Genomic DNA, 12,338 nt, shown 5'->3' on the forward strand with positions numbered 1-12,338 from the left:
CCGCGCTGTGCTAGCCACTGCCACAGTCAACTTCTCATTTCAAGGTTGAAGCACCAGACTTAAAGAAACATAGAACAGCGGCAGGGATCGAACAATAATTCCTGGGATTTCGTACACCTGCTATTAGCGCCAGACTTAAAGAAACAAACTGCAAGTGAGCAATGCTAATAGCCAGTGGCGGAGCCAGGATTGGCTGACACCCCAGGCGAGAAACTAAGGGCTAAAAGCTACCCAAAAAAAACTCCAGTTTCAACGCATACGAAAGTCAATTTATGTTGCATAACTAATAATACACCAAACATAATATTCCATGGCAGCATTTGTTCCATGATGGGTCAACTAATAAAGCAAGATAAATCAAAAGACAATATGTAGCATATATAGATGATCCAAAAGATTAATACCAAATCAAAGGATTGGTTGATCTGACCCTCCTTTAACAACATCTTCAATAGTCGAAGAAGCTAAACCTTGAATGATAAATTTTGAAATGCAAATCAGTGCATAATAAAGGAAGCAAAAATAGTTCATAATAGATGCAAAATTTGAAAACTTACGTCCAGGACGAGGCAAAAGGCATTTGCGACTGCGATAACCTTGAAATCGCTCAATGATCTTTGATTCTTCAATACTCACAAATGCATCCCGCTCAATGTAACATACCATTCTATGATTCATCCAATCATCACCCATTTTGTTCCTCAATCCAGTCTTGATAATGCTCATTGCTGAAAATGCCCTTTCCACTATTGCGGTTGCAACAGGTAAAATCAATGCTAACTCAACAAGACGGTAAACCAAGGGAAAAGTTGTGTGCATATTACTTGTAACCATATTTATGGCAAGATGACCAAGGTCATTGCAATTCATCAAATGTGGATCAACTCTTGCTTCCCGAATGAATGAGTCTAGTTGGTTTCTAAGGACAAAAGTAACTTCATATGTAGAGAAGTCAGCAGCATACATATTAGCAAGGTCTACTAGCTTGTCTTCATTATAATTGGCAAATGAATTCTTGGGATCAAGACAAGCAATGCATCTCAACAATTGAGTAGACCTTTCAGCAAAGCGGTTGTTTAACTCCACAATAAGTTGATCATGCAACACATTGAATATTTCATTTCTGAAATGATGGTTGTAAGTTACCAACTGCCCACCCCAAGTCCTTGAACGCCCATTAGCAGTTCTAGTATCTTCCATATTTGGCACTACAATGTTGTACTTGACACAAAAGTCTTTTACCTCTTTAAAGAGCTCACCCCAACCATTCTGCCTTATATTTTGAATATCATCCAATGTGGTTTTAATCAATCCAACAACACGTACAATATTCTAATTTTTCCGTTGCAAGCATTGTGACAGATTGTTAGTCTTGCCCAATAATGTAATCATAAGATGCAATATGAGAACAAATTCAAAGGACTCCATTTGCTTTATCAATCCTGCGGCTGTGGTTCTTTGTGCAACATTATCTGCATCATTGTGTAGATTTTCTAATACCTTTAGAACTGGTTTCCACATCTGAACAAGGCGGCACAAGGTTTTATGATGTGATCCCCACCGTGTATCACCGGGTCTAGCAAGGTTAGTTAATTGGTTTTTCCTTTTCCCACAAGAAGTTCCCCAGCCACTATTTGACGCACTATTTCATCATGTTGCTCTTGGGCCAATTGATCATGTCTTTTACAAGAAGCATTAACAATGTTAACCACCATGCTTGTGTATTCAAAAAAATCCCTTACTGATGAACAACACTTGGCAATAGCAACAACCACTAATTGTAACTGATGGGCAAAACAATGTATATAATGAGCATAAGGATTTTCCTCCAAGATCAATCTTTGCAACCCACGGAATTCCCCTCTCATGTTTGAAGCCCCATCATAACCCTGTCCTCTCAAATTAGACATAGATAAGCCAAGAGTAGCAAACATACCATCCAAAGCTACCTTCAGTGAAGTTGATCTTGTGTCAGGAACATGCTCAACTGCCATGAATCTCTCAATCACCTCCCCTCGTTTGCCGAGATACCTACATAAGACAAAGGAGCATGATTAATATAAAACTTCAACAAAATCCACCTACAAGTCTACAACAACAAACACATACAATACGAGGAAAGGTACTAACCTCAAACACATAGCCATTTGCTCTTTCATAGATGCATCTCTAGACTCATCAACAAGTAAAGCAAATTTCCTATCTCCAATCTCCTCTATAATGACTTTGGTGGTCTCTTGTGCACAAGCCTTGCATAAATCCAATTGTATCTCATGTGAAGTCAATAGATGGTTCCCTCCTGCATCACCAAACAATTTTTCCACCTTTGGGTCTTTCTTTATGAACAAGTCCAACAAATCTTTGAAGTTACCCTTATTCATTGAGCTAGCAGACTCATCATGACCACGAAAAGCAAGAGCTTATAGTGTCAAAAATTTGACAATACTCAATATAATGAAGAGACGAGCTTTGTATTCTTCTTCTCTCTTCTTAGAACCCCTATCAAACACATGTGGCAAATTTTGTCTTTGATTTTTGAAATCATCATAATGTTGTCTAGATTTATTATGAGCACTATCATGCTTGCCAACATGCTGATTAAAAACTTTAGGTCCATCCTTCCAAGATTTAAATCCATTTTTCGTGAACGCCTCAACACCATAGTTTGCAGCTCTTGGTTGCTTAAATAGAAAACAATAAAAGCAAAAGGCAGCTTTTTTCAATGCTATATTCCAACCAGCCGCGATGATCATTATACCAGTAATCATGAAAGCTTCTACCATTTATCTGCTCATATGTATGATCAGTTGGTTGACATGGACCCATACTAATGTACTCCCTTCTAGCAAGATCTCTAATGTCTGCATCCAAATCCTCAATTGGTATTCTCTTACCAGGGTCTGATTCAATATCACCAGGTTTAAGTTGAGCCGTAACACTAGGGGCATTATCAGTTGTTCGAGTTGAAGGACCTGTTTCTGCAGTTTCCGTGGTTCGAACTTGAAAAAATGAATTCAATGTCTTGTTTCTTTTACTCATCTTGCCTTCCTGTAACATTTATAGAAACAAAATTACTATCTGTCTACATAGGTTTCCACATCTAACAAAAAGTGGCATCAAGCAAACAATGGTGGCATCTAGCAATTACAGAGTACAGGAACTCTACCTAGTGAATCCTAAGTGAGGGGGCCATGCTTACAAGATTAGAATAGAGCTCCACGCCTCCAACGAACAGAGCTCAACGCTGCACTGTCTCTGTCCTAAAAGCTATACATCAGAATTCAGAAGTTCAGAATAGAGCTCCACGCCTCCACCGAACAGAGCTGTACATCGAACTCGAAGAAAACTAGGAAGCAAGGAAGGGATACCTTTGCTCTTGGCCTCTTGCTCTGCTGTCTGCTATGTGTTGCGGCTCGCCGGACGCCGGGTAGCCTGCCGCCTCGCCGAGGTCGCCGCCTCGTCGGACAGGGCAGCAGCCCGCAGCACCGCAGCGGCGCAACCTGATGCCGCAGAAGGGGGTCGAAGGGGACGGAGCTGGCCGGCAGGGTAGGCGGCGGGCTGCGCTTAGGGTTCGTCCAAGTCAGGGGAACGGGCTGCGGGTGGCTGGCCAGTTCGTGTTTGTCCAGACTCGAAGTAGACGCACAGGCAGGCCGCAGGCAGATGAGGCAAGCAACGAACGAGATGGGCCTCACGCCCCAGGCAGCCTTCGTTGTTCTACAGTATATTTGCTACAGTGTACGAGCGAGATGGGCCTCACGCCCCAGGCAGCCGCCTGGGCTGCCTGAGGCCTGTCTCCGCCCATGCTAATAGCCACCATAGTTCCTAGGATTTCGTACATAAAATGGCTGTCCACCTTGTACGACCATAAGCTGCAAACATTTTCATATTTCATAGAGAGAGAAAAAGTTAAAACTTGAAACATTTTTGGGAATCTAAAATAAAATAAAATAAAGGAACAACATGAAAACGACATTTTTTCCCGAAATCAAGAAAAAAATAATGAAAATGCAAAACATTTTCTGAGAAGGAGGAACAAAAACTGAAAGCGCGAAGATTTTTCAAATTTACGAACAAATTTTCAAGACGTGAACAGTTTTTTGAATTCCCCAGAACATTTTTGGAATTTGGGGTCAAATTTTGAAAAACATGACCATTTTGATGATGTGAACAAATTTGGAAAGAGGGAACATTTTTTAAAAATTCTCATTTTTTTGAATTGGTGACCAAAAGTTAACAAATGTGAACATTTTTTGAATTCCGCGAACATTTTTGAATTTGCGAACAAAAGTTAAAAATAGGAGCATTTCATGAATTTACGAACAAATTTTGATATCCAAAACATTTTCTGGAAATGTGATGTTTTTTAATTGGTGAACAAAAATTGAAAACAAGAACAATTCTTGAAATTCAGAACAAAATTTTGAAACGGAAGACAATTTTGAATAATTGAAACAATTTTGAATAATTCAAACAATTTTGTAAAATGCTTTTTTCAGTATACGTGAACAAAAAAAAATGAAGGCATTTTTCTATAGCTTCGAACATTTTTCTAAAACACAAACTTTTTTGTAAAACACGAACAATTTTTGAAACGCAAACATTTTTTCAAACACACAAACATTGAGTAATTATTTAAGATGTCTAAAACGCAAATTTTTAGTAAATTTTTGTACGTAAGATTCTTTTCAAAAAGGCACACAAAAATTTGAGAACAAACAAATTTTGAATTTACAAAACATTTTTTGAAAGAACTGTTTTTAAAAGCATGAACATTTTTTGAATGTCGAGAACAATTTTTGAAACGAAGAACATATTTGGAAGCGCGAACAATTTTTGAATCTTGAGAACAAATTTTGAAATGGAGAACAATTTTGAAAAATCCCGAACAAATTCCGTGGCTTGAATTCTTTTTGAATACGTGAACAAAAAGTTTAAATCTGGTGAATTTTGAAAGTTTTGAACTTTTTGTGTAACGAGAACAATTTTTGAATTTTGAGAACATTTTTTTGCAAACTAAACATTTTCTATAAACACGAGTTTTTTTTAGTATTTCAAAAAAAAGATAAGAACAGATATGAAAAAAAAACCAAAGAAAGAAAATGTGTTCAAAAGAGAAATTAACCTGAAAAGGAAAACAAAAAGGAAACAAAAAATAACGAAAAAGAAAAGAAAAAAGAACCAGAAAAAGGAAGAAGAAAAAAACAGAAAGATTAGAAAAAAGAAAAAAAAGGGCAAAATAAGAAACTGGTTCAGGAACCTTCTAGATGGTTCCCAAAACAAGTAAGAACCGGCTGGGAACGCTCTAGAAGGTTCGCAAAACCGGAACTTCTACGGACGCTACATATGGGCTGGCCCAAAATCGCTCGTTGGTCGCATCTGTGCGATTCGTCGACAGTTTGACGCAGTATGCGTCCAATAGGTTTTTCCGCCGCACAGGGGACATGCATGTGTGGTGGGCCAAATTTCAAAGCGGGGTTGCTAAAGGGGCCATGAGCAACGGATCCTTCTTATTATAAGGCCATCTTCAGCCCATCCCCCATAATTTAATTTCGTATATAACCCTTTAATTCTTCAGCTTTTGGAATTAAATTTTTGTCCATCTAACCTATCATCCTGATTCTCAAAAAAATAACAAAAAAATCTAACCCAACATCCAAAACTTAATTCCGATCAAATTATATTTGGCTCACATAACTCATCAAACACTTACAGTACACGTACACGCATGGCCCACAAACATGATAGTCACACGTACTCCGTTATTTTATAATGTATATTTTATTGGGAAACTCATTGGAGCATCCGGGTGCTAAACACCCCTATATAAAAATAGTATTTTTTATAAATATCAGGAAATTTTTCTGAAATTTTAGGGTATGAAACCTGGGTGCCCATTGTATACCCGTGTGCATTTTTGTGAGGAATGGCTGCCCGTGTAATCCCTGGCGTAGGAATTACGGTCTGACATATGTTATATCTAGTTTCTTTTTACACATACGATTTTGTATTTTTTTACTTACATTACCACGGGCACCCATTCCCTATGAAACTGAACATGGGGTACAACGGGGAACCCAGATTTCATTTCCCAAATTTTATTTTATTTTTCAAATTTCCTAATATGTTTTTAGTACTATATTTATATAGGGGTGTGTGACACCCGAGAGTCACAAATCCTCTTCCATAGTTTATTAGGGTTCATTAGAGTTGAAGTAAAACTATGGAAACAAAAACCTATAATATGTGGCCCCTATGAGTGATTATTCAAGACCCAAAGACTGCTCGGTATCAGGGGCCCGCCAAAAAAATTTGTCAATTGACACACCATATGTGAGGGGGGGGGGGGGGGGGGGGGGGTCGGGGCTTACCCCTTCGCCTCTCCTTCAAGGGAACATGGCGGCTAGGGTTTCTGCCTCCCGCCAGCAACGCCGCCGATCTGCTTCATCTCATGTGGTTTTAGGGCCATGGTGTGTGGAGGATCCCGACCCTTCACCGGTGGGAGAGCTCTGTTTTTGTACGTTTCTTTGAGTTTTGCTAGGATTTGTGTCCTATTCAGGAAGACGAGAAGGTGACGACTCCCCGAAAATGGAATAAGATTCTCCTTGCCTAGCCCTTTGTAACTGTGATGCGTCTAGCATCATCGGACGACATGTGGAGGCGTGTCTCTAGCAGACCTCGCAGGATTCAGCGGTGGTTGTCTTTGGTGGATCCACTCGGATCCGGTATTCGTTCGCCTATGTCAGTGTGTCTTCAGGTTGGATCCTTTCAATCTACGCTTTTCTTCATCCGGGACGGTTGCTGTTTTGGTAGGCTAGTCCTATGGGGCTTAGCACGACAACTTCCCCAACTGTCTACTACTCTACTACGACAAGTTTTGCCCGGCACAGCGCACCTTCGGCTCGCTCTAGTGCTTGTAGTCATCGCTAGGTGGTCTACGAATCTACATGTAATTTCTATTATTTCTGGTATTTGTTGTGTCATGGTTGATAATGAATAGATTGGAAGTTTTCTCGCAAAAAAGAAAGATGGAGCTGAAGTCAGCGGCATGACCTCCTGATGGTCCTCTACTGCCTTTGGAACTAGTGTAGTTTGTTTACTCCTTTCATGCTTGAAACTAAAGAACCTGAAACATGTAAAGTGTTTCGTTTGAGTAATTGAACGGGGGAGCCGATTTCGGCTTCCGCTGATCTAAAAAGACACCCAACAACCGCAAAGAATGGAACATATTGCCACTAATAAAAAGTTCCAAGGAGCATACTAGATAGATAGACATGGAAACTGATAAGGCAGGGCAAATTTGCATAGTTTGCATCAAGGACCATACATAGGTAGAGAGGGAAACAGAACCCAACTGACCACCACCACAGGTTATAGGGTAAGCTAAATATCGGTTGATAGCACCAGGCACCAAGCCGCAAATTCGACAAACCAAAATAAGGCCGCAAGTGGCAACAGTCCACTTCTCCCCAGAGGCTTAAGGTTGGCTGACCTCGGCTTCCGAAAACGGGTCGTGGAAAGAGAAATCTGCCCTGGTTTTGAAGTTCCAGGGATAACCCCCCGCAGGCCCCTTGTTCACAAGCACAAACTGGTAGCTGGATTGGGACACCATCCTTCGGAAGCTGTGCCTCACCTTGCCTACCGCCTCCTCCTTCGAGAACGGCGTGAAGCGTGGATTGGCCATTATGACGAACGCGGCCCTCAGCGTGCGCGCGGTCCGGAAGAACTCCAGGAAGCCAACCTCGCCCGGGTCCCCTATGAACTCGCGGAGGCTCATCGTGTGGATGCGCGAGGCGACGTTTTCGATGGGGCCAGACTCCTCCCAGAAGCTGCGGGTGAGGTGGTTACCAGCAGCAGGTTGATCGCATCTTTTACTCTGTGAAAATAGATTCGATCGGTCAGCAGTTGGGAGAGCATCTGAGGAAGGTGAATGCAGGAAGCCTCAGATTATTTATATGTTGTCGGAGAAATGACAAAGTAATATTTCTATGCGTTAAACTAGCACAAAGCACCAAGTAGGCTACTGGAACTGAGAAACAAATGTGCTGGTATTATGTAGATATAACTATAACAAATTAGAAAGTGAGACAGAAAATTTCAGTCAACCGTGGAGGTCTTAACAAGGTGAGTGGTATACTGTACCAGGCTTCCAAGAACCTGTAGGAACCAAATGTGCTAGATTATTATGTGAAGTTTGATCGGCTTGAGCCTTGAAATAAGCATTGCACCCACTTGTATCATCCACTTTCCGCAGCACAAATACTGCTAGCTAGTAGGAACACAATTTGGTACGAGTCGTAATACCATGCACACACCTCCAAATACATCGTAGGCAGCAAATGTGCCAGTATACTATGTGTAAGTTTGATCAGTTTGAACTTCGAAATAAGCATTGCATGCAACTTGCAGCATCCACGATTCCACAGCACAAATACTGCTAACTAGTAATGAACACAATGGGACAAACTAGAGAAAATCAAGAGGAAAAACAATAGAAATCAAAGAAAATGGCATTGTATGCTGTGACAAGACAAAATGTCGTAACATAAACAGATGAACATGCAATCCCAATCATTATAATTGCATATTCTAGTCAGCGTGCGTAGGATGACCTGATAGGTGAGAATAAATTGTAATGTCTGACTTATTTTTAGCTATATTGGTCAAGAATAAGAATGTATATGATAATTGGTCAGGTATGCCTAGTCATATTAACGCCGTTGTCATCATCTTATTCTGTTATTCACTGGCAAATTACTCAGCCAAGCATGCATAACACAATACATGGCTCACATTTCATAGTAGAAGAAAATAGAGAGACCATAAAGAACTCTAATGATAATTTATTTGACAGATATACGCAAATAAGTGAAAACACTGCAAGCAACAAAATCTACTGAAAGATGGAACACAATTTTCAATTAACGTGTAGAGGAAATTGTTAAGAAATTAACCAGCGCAAGAACAAGTTGAGGGAAATAGATCCCTAGTTTCCATTAGCTATCTGGAAAGAAAAGGTTAGAAAAGAAAATTGTATTATGAAAGTCCCTTTTTTGTGAGCAAATGGGGCATTTGCAGCTAAGATTCAAAATCTAAATACTGTAAGTATATACTTGTCCATAATAAAATGCCGGATCCGATTTGTAGGAGAAAAGATGGGTGAAGTACCAGAATGCACTAACTACTAAATAGCCTAGTAGTGCAGACTGCAGAGGGAAAAAAAAGAATGATGTATGCTCTAAACAAAGATGTGCTGAGCATAATCCATCGACAGTAAATTAAGATATATGCGATGCTGCAAACTTCAGTCCAGAATGGAGGACTTTAGTCTTAACAACAATTTGCCAGATATGTTCTTTAATATGAACTTTCAGATGTGAGCTACAACAGCCTCTTTCTGTAATAAATCAGTCAGGATAAGTTCCTAAGATCCTCATATGACCAAACCAGCTTACTAGCATCCATACAGCTATTATGGCATACCAATACCGGAACAGCCTCAAGAAATGTCGACATGGATGTGCTAGTTTACTATGTGTAGCTTTCATAAGTCAGAAATAAGCATTGCATGCCTCATGTCTGTTACTCTGTTACAGTAGCATATGCAGCACTAGAAAGAAAATATGGACATACCTACAGAAGCAAAACACTATAAATCAAGATACCGGCATAATAATCATTGTGCAGCAAGAAAACTTTGTTACCAAATGTCACAACATAAACAAACCAGCATGAAACCCTTCATAAGTCGAACTGGGTATTTCGGTGTAGGTACGTAAATTTTGGAGAAGACCTATAATTGGTCAAATGTAAATTGGCCAAGTATGAATAGCCATCCAGCTGGTGTTCTCTCCACCTTACCTTCACGCATGGACAAAATTACTTAAACTAGCTTGCATCACTATAATCATTCACATTACAGTGGATTAAACCAAAAAGACAATATAATTTAGCTATGACAATGACAGGCTAGAAGCAAATAACAGGCAAGACATCCATAGAAATGTAAGCAGAACGTGAATTGGTGACAAATACCACAATATGCAGTCTCTCCGCGTTGGGAAAGCATCTGAGGAAGGTGGGCACCATCTTGACGTCGTCGCGAACCCCGAAACGCACATTCAAGCTCAGAATTTTCACGGTTCTGAGCATGGTACTTGTGCTTGGCTTTATCCCATACTGAAATTTTCCCAATTCAAGAAGAACATCACACAATTAATTGTGTCATTGGCTGGACATATTTGCCAACTGAACAAACCGATATACTGGAGATGGGAGATGTACCATGATGACGGTTTCTCCGACCTCTAGGACCTGTCCTCGCTCTATGTATCCCAAAGTGTACAGCTTGGGGGCATCTCCAATCCTGACTCTGCTGTGGAAGGGACCGCGACCGACTCTGCCCGAGAGGATGAGCCGCTCGAGGCAAGGAGCCTTTACCATGGCGATGTCCTCCTTAGCGGAGCCGCATATTTGCACGCAGCGCAGGCTCTGGCTGACGAGGTGGAGGCGCAGCTCCACGCGGCATCCCTCGATGTTGAGGATCTCCAGCTTAGGGCTCCTGGCGACGAGGGACTCGACGGCGTCGCGCTCCATTTCGACGCTGCATATGCCGAGCTCGACAAGGTGGGGAAACGAGGCACCACGCAGGACGTCCGTGCTCGGTAACTTCCAGAGGCCGATGTAGAGGCTGGTGAGGGTGGTGACGCTGAAGAGTGCGGCGGGGAGGGGCACGTCTTGCGGCCACGGGCGGTTGACGAGGACGAGGTCCTGGACGCCCTTGGCGGCGAGGAGCTGGACCCAGCGCGCAACCCGGGCGCGGCTCATGTGGCTGCAGACGAGGTCGACGCAGCGAAAGGGCCCTGGGTGCGCTTCCAGGATGCGGGAGACGGCGGCGATGACGGACGGCGAGGTGGCGGGTGTGGGCGGCCAGCCGTGGCCGTCGGGGAGGAGGTGCGCGTCGCTGAGGACGAGGGGCGTGGAGCTCCAGAGCGCGCGCCAGCAGGAGGAGAGCACGGCGGTGCGCGCGCCGTACTTGGCGGGGAGGCGGGCGACGATGTTTCGCAGGAGCTCGTCGGGGAGGCGGCTGATGCGGTCGACGCCGTAGGAGGGGGCGGCGTGGGCGGCGAGCCGGCCGTTGTCGGGGAAGGGCGGGCGGGGGACGAGGGTGTAGATGTATGTCAGCAGATGCTCCATGAACATGTCCAGCTCGTGCGGGTCACAGCCGCTGCGCCGCACCGCGGCCGCCGTCGCGGGATCGACGTTGGTGAACGGTCTCGGGTCGGCCATGGCCGGACGGCGGCGCCGGCGAGGGTTTGCGGGTTCGGCGAGCGGGGGAGTGAGTGTGGAGTGTGCGCCGTGCTTTTTATAGAGGGACGGCAGTAGTTTGTGTGGTGGACTGGGCCTGGAGAATGTTGTTACTTGGTTGGGCCAAAGCCCGACACAGGTTGCTCACGAGCCCACGAGTCAGTCCCCTTACTTATTTGTTTCTTTTTTCCACAGTTGCTGAGAAACAAAATTGTTTCTTTTTTCCCACGTATAATTATTTTCAACATGTCCTCGCTCGGAGGTGCCAGTACCTGTGTGTGCTTGTTTTCCTTAGTTGCATTTAACAGTTTGCAATCATTTATCTGCTATTGATTCGGTGACAGACGCTCTCAGTGGATCTCATCGACTCGCCGCGCCAGCATTTGCTTTGTTGCAAGCATCCCACGCTCTCCCACCATAGCGACAACATAATAATCATTTTTTTCGTCTTCATAAGAATAGCTTGCACTACTTCCATGGTCGTGGTTAGATGTGCAAGTTCCTACCGGACATGCTCTAACATACTTGCAATGGAGAAAGGTATGAGCACCATCTTCATTCAGCAGTCATCGTGGTGGCGGACGGCCCGTGGCGGTGGCGTGGTCGTCATTCCCCATTTTTCCGGAGAATTGCCTCTTCCGGAGCAAATATGGGCTGCTGGGTGGTTGGGGGAAACCAAATATTAGGAATGAAAGAATATATGGATGGGCCCGATAGGTCTTAATTCTCAGTTTCCTTCATGTTTAACTTTTGAAGTATGGGCTAGAGATGGGCGTTTCCTATTTCCTATTTAGCGCTGCAGGCGCCCGTTAGTATGCATTTTCACGAACGGGCGCCCAGGCCCCAGCGCTGGCCCCCCAACTACCTTTTGGTTCTAAAAAATTGTTCATCTTCGTTGTTTTTCTAAAAAAATGTGCTGAGCTTGGCATTGAAACACGCGACCAGATCGTTAGAAAGGATGCGCGACAACCACCAGGCCACTAACCTGCTTCGTGTTCTATTCGTTCGTTTTCCACTTTTATTTATTTGTCAGT

General features: G+C 43.1%; 1 protein-coding gene across 1 annotated transcript; it reads right to left on the reverse strand.

Annotated features, from left to right (window-relative positions):
* Nucleotides 1–7,298: 7,298 nt before the first annotated feature.
* Nucleotides 7,299–11,311, reverse strand: LOC125540777 (F-box/FBD/LRR-repeat protein At1g16930-like). The gene is made up of 3 exons (XM_048704338.1): nucleotides 10,282–11,311; nucleotides 10,033–10,176; nucleotides 7,299–7,873 (listed from the first exon to the last, which is right to left on the reverse strand). The coding sequence occupies exons 1-3, from the start codon at nucleotides 11,284–11,286 to the stop codon at nucleotides 7,475–7,477; spliced, it is 1,548 nt and encodes a 515-aa protein (XP_048560295.1). The 5' UTR covers nucleotides 11,287–11,311; the 3' UTR covers nucleotides 7,299–7,474.
* Between the last annotated feature and the right edge of the window lie 1,027 nt (nucleotides 11,312–12,338).

This window comes from Triticum urartu, chromosome 2, assembly GCF_003073215.2.
Source record: "Triticum urartu cultivar G1812 chromosome 2, Tu2.1, whole genome shotgun sequence".
NCBI lineage: Eukaryota > Viridiplantae > Streptophyta > Magnoliopsida > Poales > Poaceae > Triticum > Triticum urartu.